General features: G+C 44.5%; 1 protein-coding gene across 1 annotated transcript; it reads right to left on the minus strand.

Moving 5' to 3' along the window:
- Nucleotides 1–437: 437 nt before the first annotated feature.
- On the minus strand, nt 438–1,047 carry LOC147098435 (histone H2B-like). Its single transcript, XM_085970065.1, has one exon. It carries the CDS (start codon nt 1,013–1,015, stop codon nt 641–643), a length of 375 nt encoding a protein of 124 aa, XP_085826191.1. The 5' UTR covers nt 1,016–1,047; the 3' UTR covers nt 438–640.
- Between the last annotated feature and the right edge of the window lie 18,010 nt (nt 1,048–19,057).

Consider the following 19,057-nt stretch of genomic DNA (forward strand, 5'->3'; position numbering starts at 1 on the left):
CCCATCGAGCCCGTGCCGGCTCTCTGCAAGAACACTTCAGCTAATCCCACTCCCCCGCACCCCTGCATTTTTTTCCCTACCGGTACTTATCCAATTCGCTGTTGAACGCTACGATTGAGTCTGCCTCCACCTCCCTCTCAGTCAGTTCATGCCAGACACTGACCACTCGCTTTCCATAAAAGCAGTAGGCGGACAATATAATTAAAATTCCTTAAAGGAGGCACTCTGCACTTCAGATCTATTACAAAATCATTACAGCACATTGACGGCCATTCGGCCTTCCTCAAATCCGTGTCTCATTCCAAAAGCAAGCTTTTAATTCTTCGGCACGTTCTGGAAAGAGTTATACAGTCTGAGTGCAAAGGGAAATAGCGACCACGGATCGTGTTTGTAGTTTGTTGGACAGGGAATTCAACAGAGACGCTAAGGTCGATCCGGTCAGTGAAACGGTTTATGAGAATACAAAATTCAATCTAAAGCTGAAAATTCAAACGTTGTCAAACACACTTGTTCAGGAAGTAATTACAGTAAATTGTGTCTAAATGGAGATGCGTTTGTGTAGCTCTTTCAGAGAGATTGTGGGTGGCTCTTAAAAGAGCCGTTGTGTTTTGGGTTTGTTCTTTCAGGACAGCGTGCAATTTTACTTGGAGCTGGTGTATTTGGTCACCGCCTTTGTCCCTTCCGACACGGCGTGCTTGGCCAGCTCCCCGGGCAGCAGCAGGCGCACCGCGGTCTGGATCTCCCGGGAACTGATGGTGTGCCGCTTGTTGTAATGGGCCAGGCGGGAAGCCTCACCCGCGATGCGCTCGAAAATATCGTTCACAAACGAGTTCATGATGCCCATGGCCTTGGAGGAGATACCGGTGTCGGAGTGAACCTGCTTCATCACTTTGTAGATGTAGATGGAGTAACTCTCCTTCCTCGACCTTCTGCGCTTCTTGCCACCCTTCGCTGCCGGTTTAGTGACGGTTTTCTTGGCGGCCTTCTTGGCCATTGTTTTCTTTTCATCAACCATTCCCAAACTCGATTTCAGACACAAAATAACACAATCCCACTCCGGGCCCGGCTTAAATAGGCTGCCCCCATCGCCCTATGCTAATGAGGGATGGGTGAAGGACATGGTTGTGATTGGCTGCTGAAGAGTGATGTTTGTTTTCCATTGTTCTGCATCTCTCTGATTGGCTGCTTTATGTATCCAATCAGATTGAATATCTGTCACAAGCACGCCCCCTGCAGTCAGAAAGGTCATTGCAAGCGCAGAGGAATCATCATCTTCCCATTCTCCATTTCCCAGATCATTAAAGAGGCCCCAAGCACTTCTGCTGCACGGGTCTGCAATTTAAATGTCCAACCTGTGCTCTATATTCAAGCCTTGCGGGGTGGTCTGCGCCACTTTAGTTCAGTAATGCCAGTCCCTAGTACTGTGTGTGTGTGTGTGAATAGTTCTGTATCAGTCTCTGGTTATTTATGTACCTGTTGGAATCATTCTCAATCTCAGTCTCTGTTACATGTGTCAGTGTGGGATTCCATCTGTATCCGTCAGACTCTGGTACCATGTGTCAGTGTTGGGATTCATTCGGAATCTTTCATTCTCTGGTAGTGTACGTGTGTGTGATATTAATTCAGTATCTGTCTGTCACTGGGATGTGTGAGTCTGAGATTCATTCTGTAACTGTTAGTCTCTGGTACTGTATGTTAGTGTCAGATTAGTTCTGAATCAGTCCGCCTCTCGCACTATATTTCAGCAAAGGATTCTGCATGAATATGCTATACACTCGGTTTATGAAAGTGGAATTCGTACTGCACCAATCAGTCTCTGGTACTTGATGTTAGTTTGAGATTCTTTCCATCTCTGCTAGTATCTGGTACTGTATGTGAGTGTGGGACTGAATCTATCTGTAAATCAACTATACTGCATGTGACTGTGTACTCATTCTGTATCTGCCAAGCCCTCTGATTCTCTGTGTTACTATAAGATTCATTCTCTGTCTATCAGTCTCTGTTCTGTATGTGCGTGTTAGAGTAATTATATATCATTGGGACGGTGTGCGAGTATGAAATTCATTCTGCATCTGTCAGTCTCTGGTGCTGATTGTGAGTGTCGGAGTTATTCTGTATCTGTCAGTCTCTGGTGCTGTACATTAGTTTTGAATTAGCTCTGAATCAGTCTGTCTCTCGTACTGTATTTCAGCAAAGGTTTCTGCATGAATATGCTACTCACTCGGTTTATGAAAGTAGGATTTGTACTGCATCTATCAGTCTCTGGTACTTGATGTTAGTTTGAGATTCTTTCCATCTCTGCTAGTATCTGGTACTGTATGTGAGTGTGGGAATGAACCTCTCTGCAAATTAATTGCACTGCCTGTGATTGTGTACTCATTCTGTATCTGCCAGGCCCTCTGATGCTCTGTGTTACTGTGAGACTCCATCTCTGTCTGTCAGTCTCTGTTCTATATGTCAATGTTAGTGTAGTTATATATCTGTCAATCTCTGGTACTGCATGTGAGAGTGCGATTCATTCTGCACCAATCATTATTTAATTTGGGGTTAACTTTGTCTCTTTCATTTGCTGGTACTGTGTACGAGTGTGTATTAATCCTGGGTCTGTCACCGTCTGATACGCTGTGTCAGTGTGAGATTAATTCTCTTTCTCTGACAATCTCTAATACTGTATGTGAGACTGAGATTTATTCTATATCTGTTAGTTCCTGCTATGGCATGTGAGTTTAGGATTTATTCTGTACCTTTCAGTCTCTGATACTGTATGTGTGAGTTAGATTAATGTTGTCTCTGTCACTATTTGGTACTGTTTCAGAGTGTGAGATTCATTCTGTGTATCTGTCATCTCTGATACTGCATGTGTCAGTTTAATTCTGTCTCTCACTATCTTGTAATGTAAGTGAGTGTGAGATTAATTCTGTGTATCTGACCATCTCTGATACAGTATGTGAGCATGAGATTTATCTGTACCTGTCAGTCTCTGATAATCTGTGTCAGTGTGGATTGATTCTGAATTAGTCAGTGTCAAATACTCTATGTGACAGTGAGGTACATTCTGTGTCTGTCAGTCTCTGGTATTATGTTTGAGAGTGAGATTCATTCTGTATCATTCAGTCTTTAATACTCTGTATCAGATTGGGATTCATTTTGTCCCTATCATTTTCTGGTACTGTATATGAGTGTGGGATTCATTATGTGCCTGTCTGTCTCTGATTCTCTGAGTTAGTGTGTGATTCATTTTCTCTTTGTCAGTCTATGATTCTGTATGTGAGAGTTAGATTAATTCAGTATCTGTCAGTCTCTGGTGTTGTATGAAAGTGTGGGATTCATTCTGTATATGTCAGTCCCTGATACTGTGTGCGAGAGTTAAATAAATTCTGTATCTGTCAGTCTCTGGTACTGTGTGTGAGTGTGGGAGTCATACTGCTGGGCTCAGCACTAGGTCCCTTGCTTTTTGTGGTATATATCAACGATCTTGTCTTGAATATAGGGGGTATGATTAAGAAGTATGCAGTTGATACTAAAATCGGCTGTGTGGTTGATACTGAAGAAGGAAGCTGTAGACTGCAGGAAGACATCAATAAATTGGTCAGGTGGGCAGAACCGTGGCAAATGGAATTCAATCCGGAGAAGTGTGAGGTAATGCATTTGGGGAGGGGTAAAAAGGAAAGGGAATACACATTAAATGGTAGGACACTGAGCAGTGTAGAGAAACAAAGGGACCTTGGAATGCATGTCTGCAGATCCCTGAAGGTAGCAGGCCAAGTATATAAGGTGGTTAAGAAGGCATAAGAAATGGTTGCCTTTATTAGCCGTGGCATAGAACACAAGAGCAGGGGGGTTATGCTTCAACTGTATAAAACACTAGTTAGGCCTCAGCTAGAGTACTGCGTGCAATTCTGGTCACCACATTACAGCAAAGATGTGATTGCACTACAGAGGGTACAGAGCAGATTTACAAGGATCTTGCCAGGAGTAGAGAATCTTAGCTATGTGGATAGACTGGATAAGCTTGGTCTGTTTTCCTTGGAACAGAGGACGTTGAGGGGAGTCCTTATTGAGGTGTGTAAAATTATGAGGTGCACAGATAAAGTGGATAGAAAGGACCTATTTCCCTTAGCAGTGGGGTCAAAAACCAGGCGCACAGATTTCAAGTATTTAGGGGAAGGTTTAGACAGGATTTGAGGGGAAATTTCTTCACCCAGAGGGTTATTGTGGTCTGGAACTCACTGCCTGAAAGGGTGGTAGAGGCAGGAACCCTAACCACATTTAAAAAGTACTTGGATGTGCAATTGGGATACTCTAACCTGCAGGGCTACGGACCAAGAGCTGGGAAGTGGGATTAGGTTGATAGCTCTTTGTTGGCCAGCGCGGACACAATGGGCCAAAATGGCCTCCTTCCGTGCTGTAAATTTCTATGATTCTATGTATGTGTCATTCTCTGATACTGTATGTATGAGTGGGATTTATGCTATATATGTTAGTCTCTTGTGGTCTGTCTTGGAATTAGATTAATTCTGTGTCTTTCAGTCTCTAGTACTGTGTGTGAGAGTGAGAATAATTCTGCATATCTGTCTCTGAAACTCTTGTCATTGTGTGATTGATTCTGTATTTGTCAGTGTCTAGTACTGTATGTGACAGTGAGGCGCATTCTTTGTTAGTCTCTGGATTTTGTGTGAGAGTGAGATTCATTCTGCAGCAATCAGTCTTTAATAATCGGTGTCAGTGAGGGATTCATTGTGTCTCTATCACTTTTTGGTTCTGCATGTGTGTGTGGGATTCATTCTGATTCTGTCATCCTCCGATACTTTGTGTCAGTGTTTGAATCAACCTATACCTGTCAGTCCCTGGTACGTGACTGTGGGTTTTACACTGTGCCTGTCAGTTTCTGCTGTGTGAATTTTAGGTTTTACTCTACCAGTCTGTCTCTGATATGTGAGTGTGGGTTTTATTCTGCATCTTTCAATTTCCGTTCTGTGAGAATGGATTTTACTTTGTTTCTGTCAGTCTCTGGTTTGTGAATGTGGGTTCTAATCTGAACCCATCGATATCTGGTATGCTAGTACTGGTATTATTCAGTACCAGTCAGTTTCTGATACATGAATGTGGGTTTTCCTTTCTACCTGTCAATTTCCACACTGGAAGAAAGGGTTCACTCTGAATCTGAAAGTTTCTGGTTTGTGAGTGTGGGTTTTCATCTTTATCTGTCAGTCTCTGCTATGTGAGTGTCTTTTTCACTATCTTCTTTTTCTGCTATGCAAAGGTGTGTTTTTTTATGTATCTGTCAGCTTCTGGTATGTGAGTGTGGGTTTCTTCTGTATCAGTCGGTCACAGGTGAGTGAGTGTAAGATTATTCTGTCTCTGTCAGTTTCTGGTATCTGAGTGTGTGATTTTCATTGTACCTGTCAGTGTCTGGTTCATGAGGATCAGATTTATTCTGTACATTTTGGTTTCTTGTATGTGCCAGTGGGTTCTATTATGTACTTTTTAGTTTTTGTTGTATGTGTGGATTTCAATCAGTACCTGTTAGTTTCTGGGATGTGAGTGTGAGTTTTACTCTGCATCTATTCGTCTCTGGTAGGTGAATGCGGGACTTACTTAGTATCTCAGTCTTTGGTGTATGAGTGAGCACTTTATTCTGTATCTGTCTGTCTCTGGGATGTGAGTGTGGGTTTTTCTTTGTACCAGTCAGAGTATGGTATGTAAATCTGGGCTTTATTTTGTACCTGTGTTTTCTGGTATGTGTGATTGTGTGGTATTATATATCTGTCAGTTTCTTTTATATGATTGAGGATTTTACTCTTTCCCTGACCGTCTCTGGTATGTGAATGTGGGTTTACTTCTGTCAATATTCAGAGGGATTTGAGTGTCCTTTTACACGAATCACAGAATGTTGTCATGCAGGCAAAATAATCAATTAGGAAGGTAATGTGCGTTAGCATTTATTGCAAAGGGGTTGCAGTAAAGCGTAAGTATGTGTTGCTGCAATTATATAGGCCTTTGGTTATCTCATTACTGGAGTACTTTGCACATTTTGGACTCCTCATCTAAGGCACGATATATATGCTTTACAGGTGGTGCATCAAATGTTCAAGAGATTGATTCCTGGGATGAGAGGGCTGTCCTATGAGGAGAGATTGAGTATAATGGGCTGATATTCTCTGGAGTTTAGAAGAATGAGAGGTGATTTCATCGAAACATTTCAAATTCTTAGCGGGCTTGACAGGGGTAGATGCTGCGAGGCTGTTTCCCCTGGCAGGAGAGTCTAGAATTAGGGCTCATAGTCTCATGATAAGGCGTCGGAAAATTAGGACTTGTTGATGATAAATGTATCCACTCAGAGTATCGTGAATCTTTGGAATTCTCTACTGCATGGGGCTGTGGATGCTCAGTCGATGAGTGTATTCAAGACTGAGATCATAGATTTTTGGGCACTAAGGGAATCAAGGGATACAGGGATAGGGTGGGATATTGGAGTTGTGGTCGAAGTTCAGCCATGATCTTATTGAATGTCAGAGCAGGCTTGAGGGGTTTTATAATCTATTCCTGCTACTAATTATTATTTTCTTATAGCTGACAGTCTCTTGGATGCGAGTGTGGATTTTATTCTGTATCTGACAGTCTCTGGTATGTGAGTGTGAGTTTCACTCTGTATCTGACAGTCTCTGGTATGTGAATGTGAGTTTCACTCTGTATCCGACAGTCACTGGTATGTGAGTGTGAGTTTCACTCTGTATCTGACAGTCTCTGGTATGTGAGTGTGAGTTTCGCACTGTATCTGACAGTCTCTGGTATGTGAGTGTAAGTTTCACTCTGTATCTGACAGTCTCTGGTATGTGAGTGTGAGTTTCGCACTGTATCTGACAGTCTCTGGTATGTGAGTGTGAGTTTTGCACTGTATCTGACAGTCTCTGGTATGTGAGTGTGAGTTTCGCACTGTATCTGACAGTCTCTGGTATGTGAGTGTGGGTTTCACTCTTTATCTGACAGTCTCAAGTATGAGTGTGAATTTCACTCTGTATCTGACAGTCTCTGGTATGTGAGTGTGAGTTTCACTCTGTATCTGACAGTCTCTGGTATGTGAGTGTGAGTATCGCTCTGTATCTGACAGTCTCTGGTATGAGTGTGAGTTTCACTCTGTATCTGACCGTCTCTGGTATGTGAGTGTGAGTTTCACTCTGTATCTGACAGTCTCTGGTATGTGAGTGTGAGTTTCATTCTGTATCTGACACTCTCTGGTACGCGAGTGTGAGTTTCACTCTGTATCTTAGTCTCTGGTATGTGAGTGTGAGTATCACTCTGTATGTGACAGTCTCTGGTATGTGAGTGTGAGTATCACTCTGTATCTGACAGTCTCTGGTATGTGAGTGTGAGTTTCACTCTGTATCTGACAGTCTCTGGTATGTGAGTGTGAGTTTCACTCTGTATCTTACAGTCTCTGGTATGTGAGTGTGAGTTTCACTCTGTATCTGACAGTCTCTGGTATGTGAGTGTGAGTTTCACTCTGTATCTGACAGTCTCTGGTATGTGAGTGTGAGTTTCACTCTATCTGACAGTCTCTGGTATGTGAGTGTGAGTTTCACTCTGTATCTGACAGTCTCTGGTATGGGAGTGAGAGTTTCACTCTGTATCTGACAGTCTCTGGTATGTGAGTGTAAGTTTCACTCTGAATCTGACAGTCTCTGGTATGGGAGTGTGAGTTTCACTCTGTATCTGACAGTCTCTGGTATGTGGGTGTGAGTTTCACTCTGTATCTGATAGTCTCTGGTATGTGAGTGTGAGTTTCAATCTGTATCTGACAGTCTCTGGTATGTGAGTGTGAGTTTCACTCTGTATCTGACAGTCTCTGGTATGTGAGTGTGAGTTCCACTCTGTATCTGACAGTCTCTGGTATGGGAGTGTGAGTTTCACTCTGTATCTGACAGTCTCTGGCATGTGAGTGTGAGTTTCATTCTGTATCTGACAGTTTCTGGTATGCGAGTGTGAGTTTCACTCTGTATCTTAGTCTCTGGTATGTGAGTGTGAGTTTCACTCTGTATCTGACAGTCTCTGGAATGTAAGTGTGAGGTTCACTCTGTATCTGACAGTCTCTGGTATGCGAGTGTGAGTTTCACTCTATCTGACAGTCTCTGGTATGCGAGTGTGAGTTTCCCTCTGTATCTGACAGTCTCTGGTATGGGAGTGTGAGTTTCACTCTGTATCTGACAGTCTCTGGTATGTGAGTGTGAGTTTCACTCTGTATCTGACAGTCTTTGGTATGTGAGTGTGAGTTTCACTCAGTATCTCACAGTCTCTGGTATGTGAGTGTGGGTTTCACTCTGTATCTGACAGTCTCTGGTATGTGAGTGTGAGTTTCACTCTGTTTCTGACAGTCTCTGGTATGTGAGTGTGAGTTTTACTCTGTATCTTACAGTCTCTGGTATGTGAGTGTGAGTTTCTCTCTGTATCTGACAGTCTCTGGTATGTGAGTTTCACTCTGTATCTGACAGTCTCTGGTATGTGAGTGTAAGTTTCACTCTGTACCTGACAGTCTCTGGTATGTGAGTGTGAGTTTCACTCTGCATCTGACAGTCTCTGGCATGTGAGTGTAAGTTTCACTCTGAATCTGACAGTCTCTGGTATGGGAGTGTGAGTTTCACTCTGTATCTGACAGTCTCTGGTATGTGGGTGTGAGTTTCACTCTGTATCTGACAGTCTCTGGTATGTGAGTGTGAGTATCACTCTGTATCTGACAGTCTCAGGTGTGAGTGTGTGTTCCACTCTGTATCAGACAGTCTCTTGTATGTGAGTGTGAGTTTCACTCTGTATCTGACAGTCTCTGGTATGTGAGTGTGAGTTCCACTCTGTATCTGACAGTCACTGCTATGGGAGTGTGAGTTTCACTCTGTATCTGACAGTCTCTGGTATGCGAGTGTGAGTTTCACTCTGTATCTTAGTCTCTGGTATGTGAGTGTGATTATCACTCTGTATCTGACAGTCTTTGGTATGTGAGTGTGAGTTTCACTCTGTATCTGACAGTCTCTGGTATGTGAGTGTGAGTTTCACTCTGTATCTGACAGTCTCTGGTATGTGAGTGTGAGTTTCACTCTGTATCTTACAGTCTCTGGTCTGTGAGTGTGAGTTTCACTCTGTATCTGACAGTCTCTGGTATGTGAGTTTCACTCTGTATCTGACAGTCTCTGGTATGTGAGTGTGAGTTTCACTCTGTATCTGACAGTCTCTGGTATGTGAGTGTGAGTTTCACTCTATCTGACAGTCTCTGGTATGTGAGTGTGAGTTTCACTCTGTATCTGACAGTCTCTGGTATGTGAGTGTGAGTTTCACTCTGTATCTGACAGTCTTTGGTATGTGAGTATGAGTTTCACTCTGTATCTGACAGTCTCTGGTATGTGAGTGTGGGTTTCACTCTGTATCTGACAGTCTCTGGTATGTTAGTGTGACTTTCACTCTGTTTCTGACAGTCTCTGTTATGTGAGTGTGAGTTTCACTCTGTATCTTACAGTCTCTGGTATGTGAGTTTGAGATTCACTCTCTATCTGACAGTCTCTGGTATGTGAGTTTCACTCTGTATCTGACAGTCTCTGGTATGTGAGTGTGAGTTTCACTCTGTATCTGAGTCTCTGGTATGTGAGTGTGAGTTTCACTCTGTATCTGACAGTTTCTCGTATGTGGGTGTGAGTTTCACTCTGTATCTGACAGTCTCTGGTATGTGAGTGTGAGTATCATTCTGTATCTGACAGTCTCAGGTATGAGTGTGTGTTTCACTCTGTATCAGACAGTCTCTGGTATGTGAGTGTGAGTTTCATTCTGTATCTGACAGTCTCTGGTATGTGAGTGTGAGTTTCAACCTGTATCTGACAGTCTCTGGTATGTGAGTGTGAGTTTCACTCTGTATCTGACAGTCTCTGTTATGTGAGTGTGAGTTCCACTCTGTATCTGACAGTCTCTGCTATGGGAGTGTGAGTTTCACTCTGTATCTGACAGTCTCTGATATGTGGGTGTGAATTTCACTCTGTATCTGACAGTCTCTGGTGTATGAGTGTGAGTATCACTCTGTATCTGACAGTCTCAGGTATGAGTGTGAGTTTCACTCTGTATCTGACAGTCTCTGGTATGTGAGTGTGAGTTTCACTCTGTATCTGACAGTCTCTGGTATGTGAGTGTGGGTTTCACTCTGTATCTGACAGTCTCTGGTATGTGAGTGTGGGTTTCACTCTGTATCTGACAGTCTCTGCTATGTGAGTGTGAGTTTCATTCTGTATCTGACAGTCTCTGGTATGTGAGTGTGACTTTCACTCTGTATCTGACAGTCTCTGGTATGTGAGTGTGAGTTTTTCTCTGTATCTGACAGTCTCTGTTATATGAGTGTGTGTTTCACTCTGTATCTGACAGTCTCTGGTATGTGAGTGTGGGTTTCACTCTGTTTCTGACAGTCTCTGGTATCTGAGTGTGAGTTTCACTCTGTATCTTACAGTTTCTGGTATGTGAGTGTGAGTTTCACTCTGTATCTGACAGTCTCTGGTATGTGAGTGTGAGTTTCACTCTGTATCTGACAGTCTCTGGTATGTGAGTGTGGGTTTCACTCTGTATCTGACAGTATCTGGTATGTGAGTGTGGGTTTCACTCTGTATGTGACAGTCTCTGCTATGTGAGTGTGAGTTTCATTCTGTATCTGAGAGTCTCTGGTATGTGAGTGTGACTTTCACTCTGTATCTGACAGTCTCTGGTATGTGAGTGTGAGTTTCACTCTGTATCTGACAGTCTCTGGTATGTGAGTTTGAGTTTCACTCTGTATCTGACAGTCTCTGGTATGTGAGTTTGTGTTTCACTCTGTATCTGACAGTCTCTGGTATGTGAGTGTGGATTTCACTCTGTATCTGACAGTCTCTGGTATCTGAGTGTGAGTTTCACTCTGTATCTTACAGTTTCTGGTGTGCGAGTGTGAGTTTCACTCTGTATCTGACAGTCTCTGGTATGTGAGTGTGAGTTCCACTCTGTATCTGACAGTCACTGCTATGGGAGTGTGAGTTTCACTCTGTATCTGACAGTCTCTGGTATGCGAGTGTGAGTTTCACTCTGTATCTTAGTCTCTGGTATGTGAGTGTGATTATCACTCTGTATCTGACAGTCTTTGGTATGTGAGTGTGAGTTTCACTCTGTATCTGACAGTCTCTGGTATGTGAGTGTGAGTTTCACTCTGTATCTGACAGTCTCTGGTATGTGAGTGTGAGTTTCACTCTGTATCTTACAGTCTCTGGTCTGTGAGTGTGAGTTTCACTCTGTATCTGACAGTCTCTGGTATGTGAGTTTCACTCTGTATCTGACAGTCTCTGGTATGTGAGTGTGAGTTTCACTCTGTATCTGACAGTCTCTGGTATGTGAGTGTGAGTTTCACTCTATCTGACAGTCTCTGGTATGTGAGTGTGAGTTTCACTCTGTATCTGACAGTCTCTGGTATGTGAGTGTGAGTTTCACTCTGTATCTGACAGTCTTTGGTATGTGAGTATGAGTTTCACTCTGTATCTGACAGTCTCTGGTATGTGAGTGTGGGTTTCACTCTGTATCTGACAGTCTCTGGTATGTTAGTGTGACTTTCACTCTGTTTCTGACAGTCTCTGTTATGTGAGTGTGAGTTTCACTCTGTATCTTACAGTCTCTGGTATGTGAGTTTGAGATTCACTCTGTATCTGACAGTCTCTGGTATGTGAGTTTCACTCTGTATCTGACAGTCTCTGGTATGTGAGTGTGAGTTTCACTCTGTATCTGACAGTCTCTGGTATGTGAGTGTGAGTTTCACTCTGTATCTGACAGTTTCTCGTATGTGGGTGTGAGTTTCACTCTGTATCTGACAGTCTCTGGTATGTGAGTGTGAGTATCATTCTGTATCTGACAGTCTCAGGTATGAGTGTGTGTTTCACTCTGTATCAGACAGTCTCTGGTATGTGAGTGTGAGTTTCATTCTGTATCTGACAGTCTCTGGTATGTGAGTGTGAGTTTCAACCTGCATCTGACAGTCTCTGGTATGTGAGTGTGAGTTTCACTCTGTATCTGACAGTCTCTGTTATGTGAGTGTGAGTTCCACTCTGTATCTGACAGTCTCTGCTATGGGAGTGTGAGTTTCACTCTGTATCTGACAGTCTCTGGTATGTGGGTGTGAATTTCACTCTGTATCTGACAGTCTCTGGTGTATGAGTGTGAGTATCACTCTGTATCTGACAGTCTCAGGTATGAGTGTGAGTTTCACTCTGTATCTGACAGTCTCTGGTATGTGAGTGTGAGTTTCACTCTGTATCTGACAGTCTCTGGTATGTGAGTGTGGGTATTCACTCTGTATCTGACAGTCTCTGGTATGTGAGTGTGGGTTTCACTCTGTATCTGACAGTCTCTGCTATGTGAGTGTGAGTTTCATTCTGTATCTGACAGTCTCTGGTATGTGAGTGTGACTTTCACTCTGTATCTGACAGTCTCTGGTATGTGAGTGTGAGTTTTTCTCTGTATCTGACAGTCTCTGGTATATGAGTGTGTGTTTCACTCTGTATCTGACAGTCTCTGGTATGTGAGTGTGGGTTTCACTCTGTTTCTGACAGTCTCTGGTATCTGAGTGTGAGTTTCACTCTGTATCTTACAGTTTCTGGTATGTGAGTGTGAGTTTCACTCTGTATCTGACAGTCTCTGGTATGTGAGTGTGAGTTTCACTCTGTATCTGACAGTCTCTGGTATGTGAGTGTGGGTTTCACTCTGTATCTGACAGTATCTGGTATGTGAGTGTGGGTTTCACTCTGTATGTGACAGTCTCTGCTATGTGAGTGTGAGTTTCATTCTGTATCTGAGAGTCTCTGGTATGTGAGTGTGACTTTCACTCTGTATCTGACAGTCTCTGGTATGTGAGTGTGAGTTTCACTCTGTATCTGACAATCTCTGGTATGTGAGTTTGAGTTTCACTCTGTATCTGACAGTCTCTGGTATGTGAGTTTGTGTTTCACTCTGTATCTGACAGTCTCTGGTATGTGAGTGTGGATTTCACTCTGTATCTGACAGTCTCTGGTATCTGAGTGTGAGTTTCACTCTGTATCTTACAGTTTCTGGTGTGCGAGTGTGAGTTTCACTCTGTATCTGACAGTCTCTGGTATGTGAGTGTGAGTTTCACTCTGTATCTGACAGTCTCTGGTATGTGAGTGTGAGTTTCACTCTGTATCTTACAGTCTCTGGTATGTGAGTATGGGTTTCACTCTGTATCTGACAGTCTCTGGTATGTGAGTGTGACTTTCACTCTGTATCTGACAGTCTCTGGTATGTGAGTGTGAGTTTCACTCTGTATCTGACAGCCTCTGGTGTGTGAGTGTGGGTTTCACTCTGTATCTTACAGTCTCTGGTATGTGAGTGTGAGTTTCACTCTGTATCTGACAGTCTCTGGTATGCCATTGGGGTTTTATGCTGTACCTGTCAGTTTCTGTTATATGAGTAAGGGTTTTAATCAGTTACTGCCTGTTTCTCTTATGGAAGTGTGGAGTTTCTGCCAGTCTTTGCTTGTGGTTGTGGGTGACCGTCTCTGGGATGTGAGTACAAGTTTCCCCCTGTACCTGTCTCTCTCTGGGATGCGAGTGTGTGTTTCACTCTGTACCTGTCAGTCTCTTTAATTGTGTATTGATTTTGCCTGTAGCTGTCAACCTGGTATATGAATGTGGGATTTCGCCTAGCAATATCCGTCTCTGGGATGTGTGTGTGGATAATCCTCTAACTCAGTTTCCAGCATATAGATGTACTGTTTTGTCTGTCAGTTTCTGGTGTGATTCTGTAATTTACTATGTACCTGTCAGTCTCTGCTTTGAGAATGTCTGCTTTATTCTTTGGCTGTCAGTTTTTGCTACTGTTTGTGAGTGTGGGATTGATTCTGTATCTGTTAGACTGGTAATATATGTGAGTTTGAGAATTATTATGTAATTGACAGTCTATTGTACTGTACTATTCTTGCTCTGTGTGAATGTTGGATTGCATTCATTCTCCACCTGTGTAAGCTAATGCTAGTTTGTGATCATAAGTGACTGTCTCAGGATTTGGTTCAGTCCATTATCTCCGATTCTCTGGTCTTGTATGGTAGTTGTTGGGTTTGATAATCCGTGTACTGCCAGCAGCGAGCATTGACTCCATATCAGTGTCTATCTGTTCGTGTGTGTGAGTAATGTCGTGAAAATGGATCTGCCTATCATTGCAATGTGTTTGGGCTTTGAAATAACATCTTATTCTGCTGCTGCAAGTGACATAGAAACATACAAGATAGGAGCAGGATTAGGCCATTCAGCCCCTCGAGCCTGCTCCGCCATTCAATGCGATCATGGCTGATCATCCAAATTCAGTACCCTGTCCCTGCTTTCTCCCCATATCCCTTGATCCCCTTAGCATTAAGAAATATATCTAACTCCTTCTTGAATATATTTAATGAATTGGCCTCACCTGTCTTCTGTGTTAGTGAATTCCACAGGTTCACCACTCTCTGGGTGAAGAAATTCCTCCTCATCTCAGTCCTAAATGGCTTACCCCTTATCCTTAGACTGTGACCCCTGGTTCTGGACTCCCCTGCCATCGGGAACATCCTTCCTGCATCTATTCTGTCTAGTCCTGTTAGAATTTTATAAGTTTCAATGGGATCCCCTCTCATTCATCTAAATTCTAGTGAATATAAGACTAATCGACCCAATCTCTCCTCATACATCATTCCTGCCAACCCAGGTATCAGTCTGGTGAATCTTCACTGCACTCCCTCCATGGCAAGAACATCCTTCCTCAGATAAGGACAACATTCCTCAGATAACGACTGTGAGATTCATAATGTAACTCTGGAAATTCGGATCAAAGTGGGACTATTCCTGCTGCCTGTGATAATAGGACTGAGGCCAGTTCTGTGTCTCTGCGCTCTGTGAGTGATAATGTACTTACTCTATGTGAGAAGGAGCTGCCTGCACTGTTCCTTGCATTCCGGGTGGAGGATAGATCCTATTCATGCATTGAAGTATTTTGCTATGAGAATAAGAATACGAGATTAATATTAGTTATAAGATAACGACAGGTTCCAGGAGAATATAAAAATAGGGTTATAATTAATGTGTTTGTTTGCAATAAGGTAAATTATCTGGCGAGGGGAAACCACGATACAAACAGTGCCATTGTCTGACCTCACTGCAGCACAGCGGCACTCAGATTCTCCACACCAGGTGTGTAGGACGGCTCTACAGTATGTTATGAGCATCCAGACACAACCCAAACCCAGCACTGGACCAGGAATTGGACCACCCCATTGCACAGTCCAGGGTTTCATTTCCCATTCCAATGGGGCTACCTATAAAATTCAGAATGGCTTCCTGGAATATAACCACAGGTACCTGGGCTGTACAAAGAATTGTTTTCAGTCTATTGAAACCGAGTTGAGGGCCTGTTCAGTTAACAGAATATCTCAGTGCCCGGATCCTGATGTATCTGAGAGAGCTGCAATGTATCTCTCGATCACCAGCAGCACTGTTCTGGAGAACTCAAAGCATCGAAAGTAAATAACCGATTTTTGAAATGCGATCTTTCTCCTGCTGCCTGCAATAGATGCACTTTGTGAAACTGCTCACATCCTCACTGTCAGGCTGTGTTTCCACTGTTCACTGTCCTACAACAACAGACACGGTGAGATTGGAACTGAATCAGGAATATTCACTGCTGATTTGAGGAAAGAAAGCAGCAATGATTTGAATGAGCGAGGTGATTTGCTTTCTGTTACCTTACACTGTACACACACAGCCCGAGAATGGCCTCTCCCTTCCCTCACTCACTCCATGTTCCGGAACTGGTTCATGCTGCACTCTGCCTCCTTCAAAGAGCCAACGACGGCCGCTCCACTTACCCCGACTCAAAGCCCATCTGCGGACACAGTCCCAGTGCGATGTGCTGCTGTGAGGAGGCTGCTGTTTGCTCCCTTACTCGGGCCCGTGATATCTCCGCTCCCTGATGTGTTCAGCGATCATCAGCCGAGCACAGAGGAAACGGCCCCCGCTGGCAGAGCTGGGGGAGGGCAGCTCGCATGGGCCCTTCTGTAGTGTATGTACCCGTCTACCTTTAAGAGAACTATTGTATGTAACCGTTCACCTTTAAGAGAACTATTTTAGGTGTGGCACTACTTTGTTTGGCTTCTGTATACGGTAATACCGACGGTGACCACACCAGTATATAAGTGTTGTGCCAGGAGTTATTGGGCAGATTCGCCCTGACCTTCGAATAGTAAAGTCCTGTTTTAAGTTACTCTTGGAGTCTGTGTATTAATTAACTAAACAACCCACAGACTTTACAGTGGCGACGAGTCTGATCGTACCCTGCGGCAACAATAATTCCGAAGCAGTTAACGAGCGTCGAGAAGAGGCAACCGCCCTCGTCATTCTGCTGGGAGAAAACTCGAGTCTGCAGAGCTGGAAAGGAGGAAGAATTCAGAGACAAAGACTTCCATCAGCAACAGGCACTGACTGTCCCTTCTGCCACGGTGAGGAGTGAGCCGATCAGCACGAGAAGCAAGGCGGCCACGGTGACTGTGAGTAAGGGAAAAGTAAAAGAATAACCGGAGGATAAGGGCGGTGCACTCGACCACGGCCGAGGGGGAAAGGAGCCGGACAGAAGTCGGGCCCAGAGGCGCTGAGACTGGGGCAGCGTGGAGCAAGGAAGCCGCGGTACAGACAGGCTGGGGACGCAACGGCGTCGTGAGACAGCTAGACCGCGACCGGCGAAAAAGGCCGGGCAGCGACCGAAGCCACGAAGCGCTGCGACCGGGAGCGTAGGCACGGGAAGATATAAAGACTCAGCCGCAGCCGGGGAGGGAAGCACCGGACTGCGAGACGGCTGGGAGAGGCGTTTGGGAGCCGAGCGAGCGGGAGAGGCAGAGCCGACCAAGGGAGACTGCGCGAGAGCCAGTCCAGCGGCTGAAACTGTTCGCCGTCAACGGGGTGTACCCAGCGCCGGTAGAGCCGAGCGAGCGGGAGAGGCAGAGCCGACCAAGGGAGACTGCGCGAGAGCCAGTCCAGCGGCTGAAACTGTTCTCCGTCAACGGGGTGTACCCAGCGCCGGTAGAGCCGAGAGAGCGGGAGAGAGACCGAGCCCGAGCAAGGGGAACTGAGCGAGAGCCAGCCCAGCGGCTGAACCTGTTCGCCGTCAACGGGGTGTACCCAGCGCCGGTTGCCTTGCCGAGAAAAGGGAAAGCACTGAAGCCGACGCGCAGGCTGTGAATCTGAAAGCCAGCGGCCGTCGCCTGTGGGGGAAAGTGTACCCCTCCCGCTAGGGAAGAAACGCGGGAAGCCGCCATTAGGCGGGGAAGAAGACAGAAGCGGGAAACCGCCATTGAAGTGGGCGGGGAGTGAAGATAAGCGCGGGAAACCGCCATTTGCGCGGGAAAACCGCCATCTTAGAAAAAAAAAATAAGTTAAAGAAATAATTCGGGGTGTTATCAGAAAGAGAGGAAGATGCCTAAGCGTGGTAACATCAACGATTTTAATGCCGAGGTAGAAGACTGGGCCACGTACGTGGAACGCATCGAGATCTATTGTGAGGCCAATAAAATAGAAGAAGATGACAAAGCTATAACCTTGCTAAACTCGATGGGCGCGAAGACATACGGGCTCTTGAAGCATCTACTATCACCAGCTAAACCGGCGGATCAGACTTTCGATGATATTGTGGCTGTTCTGAAGGATCACTTGAACCCCACACCGTTGATGTTGACGGAACAATTCAAATTCTATGCGAGAACGCAACGGAAAGACGAAAGCAACGCAGAATACTTGGTCGAACTGCGTAGACTAGCGAAATACTGCCAGTTTGGAGGGAATCTGACAGAGGCATTGCGAGACAAGTTCATGTGTGGGTTGGCAAAGGAAGGAACGCAAAAGCGACTACTCGAAGAGAACGACCTTACACTTGACAGGGCTGTCCTTATTGCAGCATCGCACGAAGCCGCAGCGAAGGGAACTGCGGAAATGCAGCTTAAGACAGCAGCACTAAGTGTGGATCAAATTACCTCGACAACAACAAAATGCTATCGTTGTGGGAAGACAACACACGACCAGAACCAATGCTGGTTTAAGAACCAGGTATGTAGGAAATGTGGCAAACTGGGTCACATAGCTAAGGTACGCCGGTCAGGGAAGAAGACCAACAACCAAAGGACCAACAACCAAAGGAAGCCATCACAGAAAAAGTACAACAAGGTACACAAGGTGGCTGAGAAGAGTTCAGACGAACAGAATTCAGACTCAGACCCAAACGGCCAGGAGCTGGGTAGTCTGCGAATTCACAATGTGAGTAAGGAAGCTGACCTACAAACTATCTGGGTCATGCTAAAAATAGCTGGAATCCAAGTGAAAATGGAGTTCGACACTGGATCAGCTCTATCAGTCATAAATCGAAGGGATTACCACCGGCTATTCTCACATATACCCTTAAGAGATACCAAGTTCATATTGCAGACATACACGGGGCATAAAGTATACCCCATGGGAAAGATAAGAGTCAAAGTGAGAGATAGGGGTAAAGAACACCCAAGAATGAACTTATACGTACTACATGAGGGAGGACCACCACTTCTAGGACGGGAGTGGATCAAGAAAATAGACATGGAATGGCACTATCTAAAAGCCATAATGAGTGAGGACTCGGTGCAGACAATCAGCTCAGATTCTGAAACGGATGACGATAAGACCAACCCAAATATGAAAGACAAGGCTGAAATGGACTTGCCGACGAAGGTTGGAAAAACGAAGGCATGCATAAAGGCTTATGCTCCAGAGAAGAACAAAGTTTCAGAACAGAACTCCACCAAACAACGACAACCTAGTTTGACAGAAAATTCTGAGCCTGTTCAAGTTACGAACATATCCATGACGGAAGAACATCGAGCTCGGACTCAAACTTATTTCAAATTACGACAACAATTAGAACAATTGAGTTACCGTCTCGTACAAGAGATGAAAACAATGAAAAAGTTCTATGACACCGAATGGGAGAATCTGGAAAGACAACAGAAGCAGCTAGCTCAAGC

This window comes from Somniosus microcephalus, chromosome 29 (genome assembly GCF_052327205.1).
Source record: "Somniosus microcephalus isolate GS21.2 chromosome 29, FLI_Smic_1.0, whole genome shotgun sequence".
NCBI classification, from domain to species: domain Eukaryota; kingdom Metazoa; phylum Chordata; class Chondrichthyes; order Squaliformes; family Somniosidae; genus Somniosus; species Somniosus microcephalus.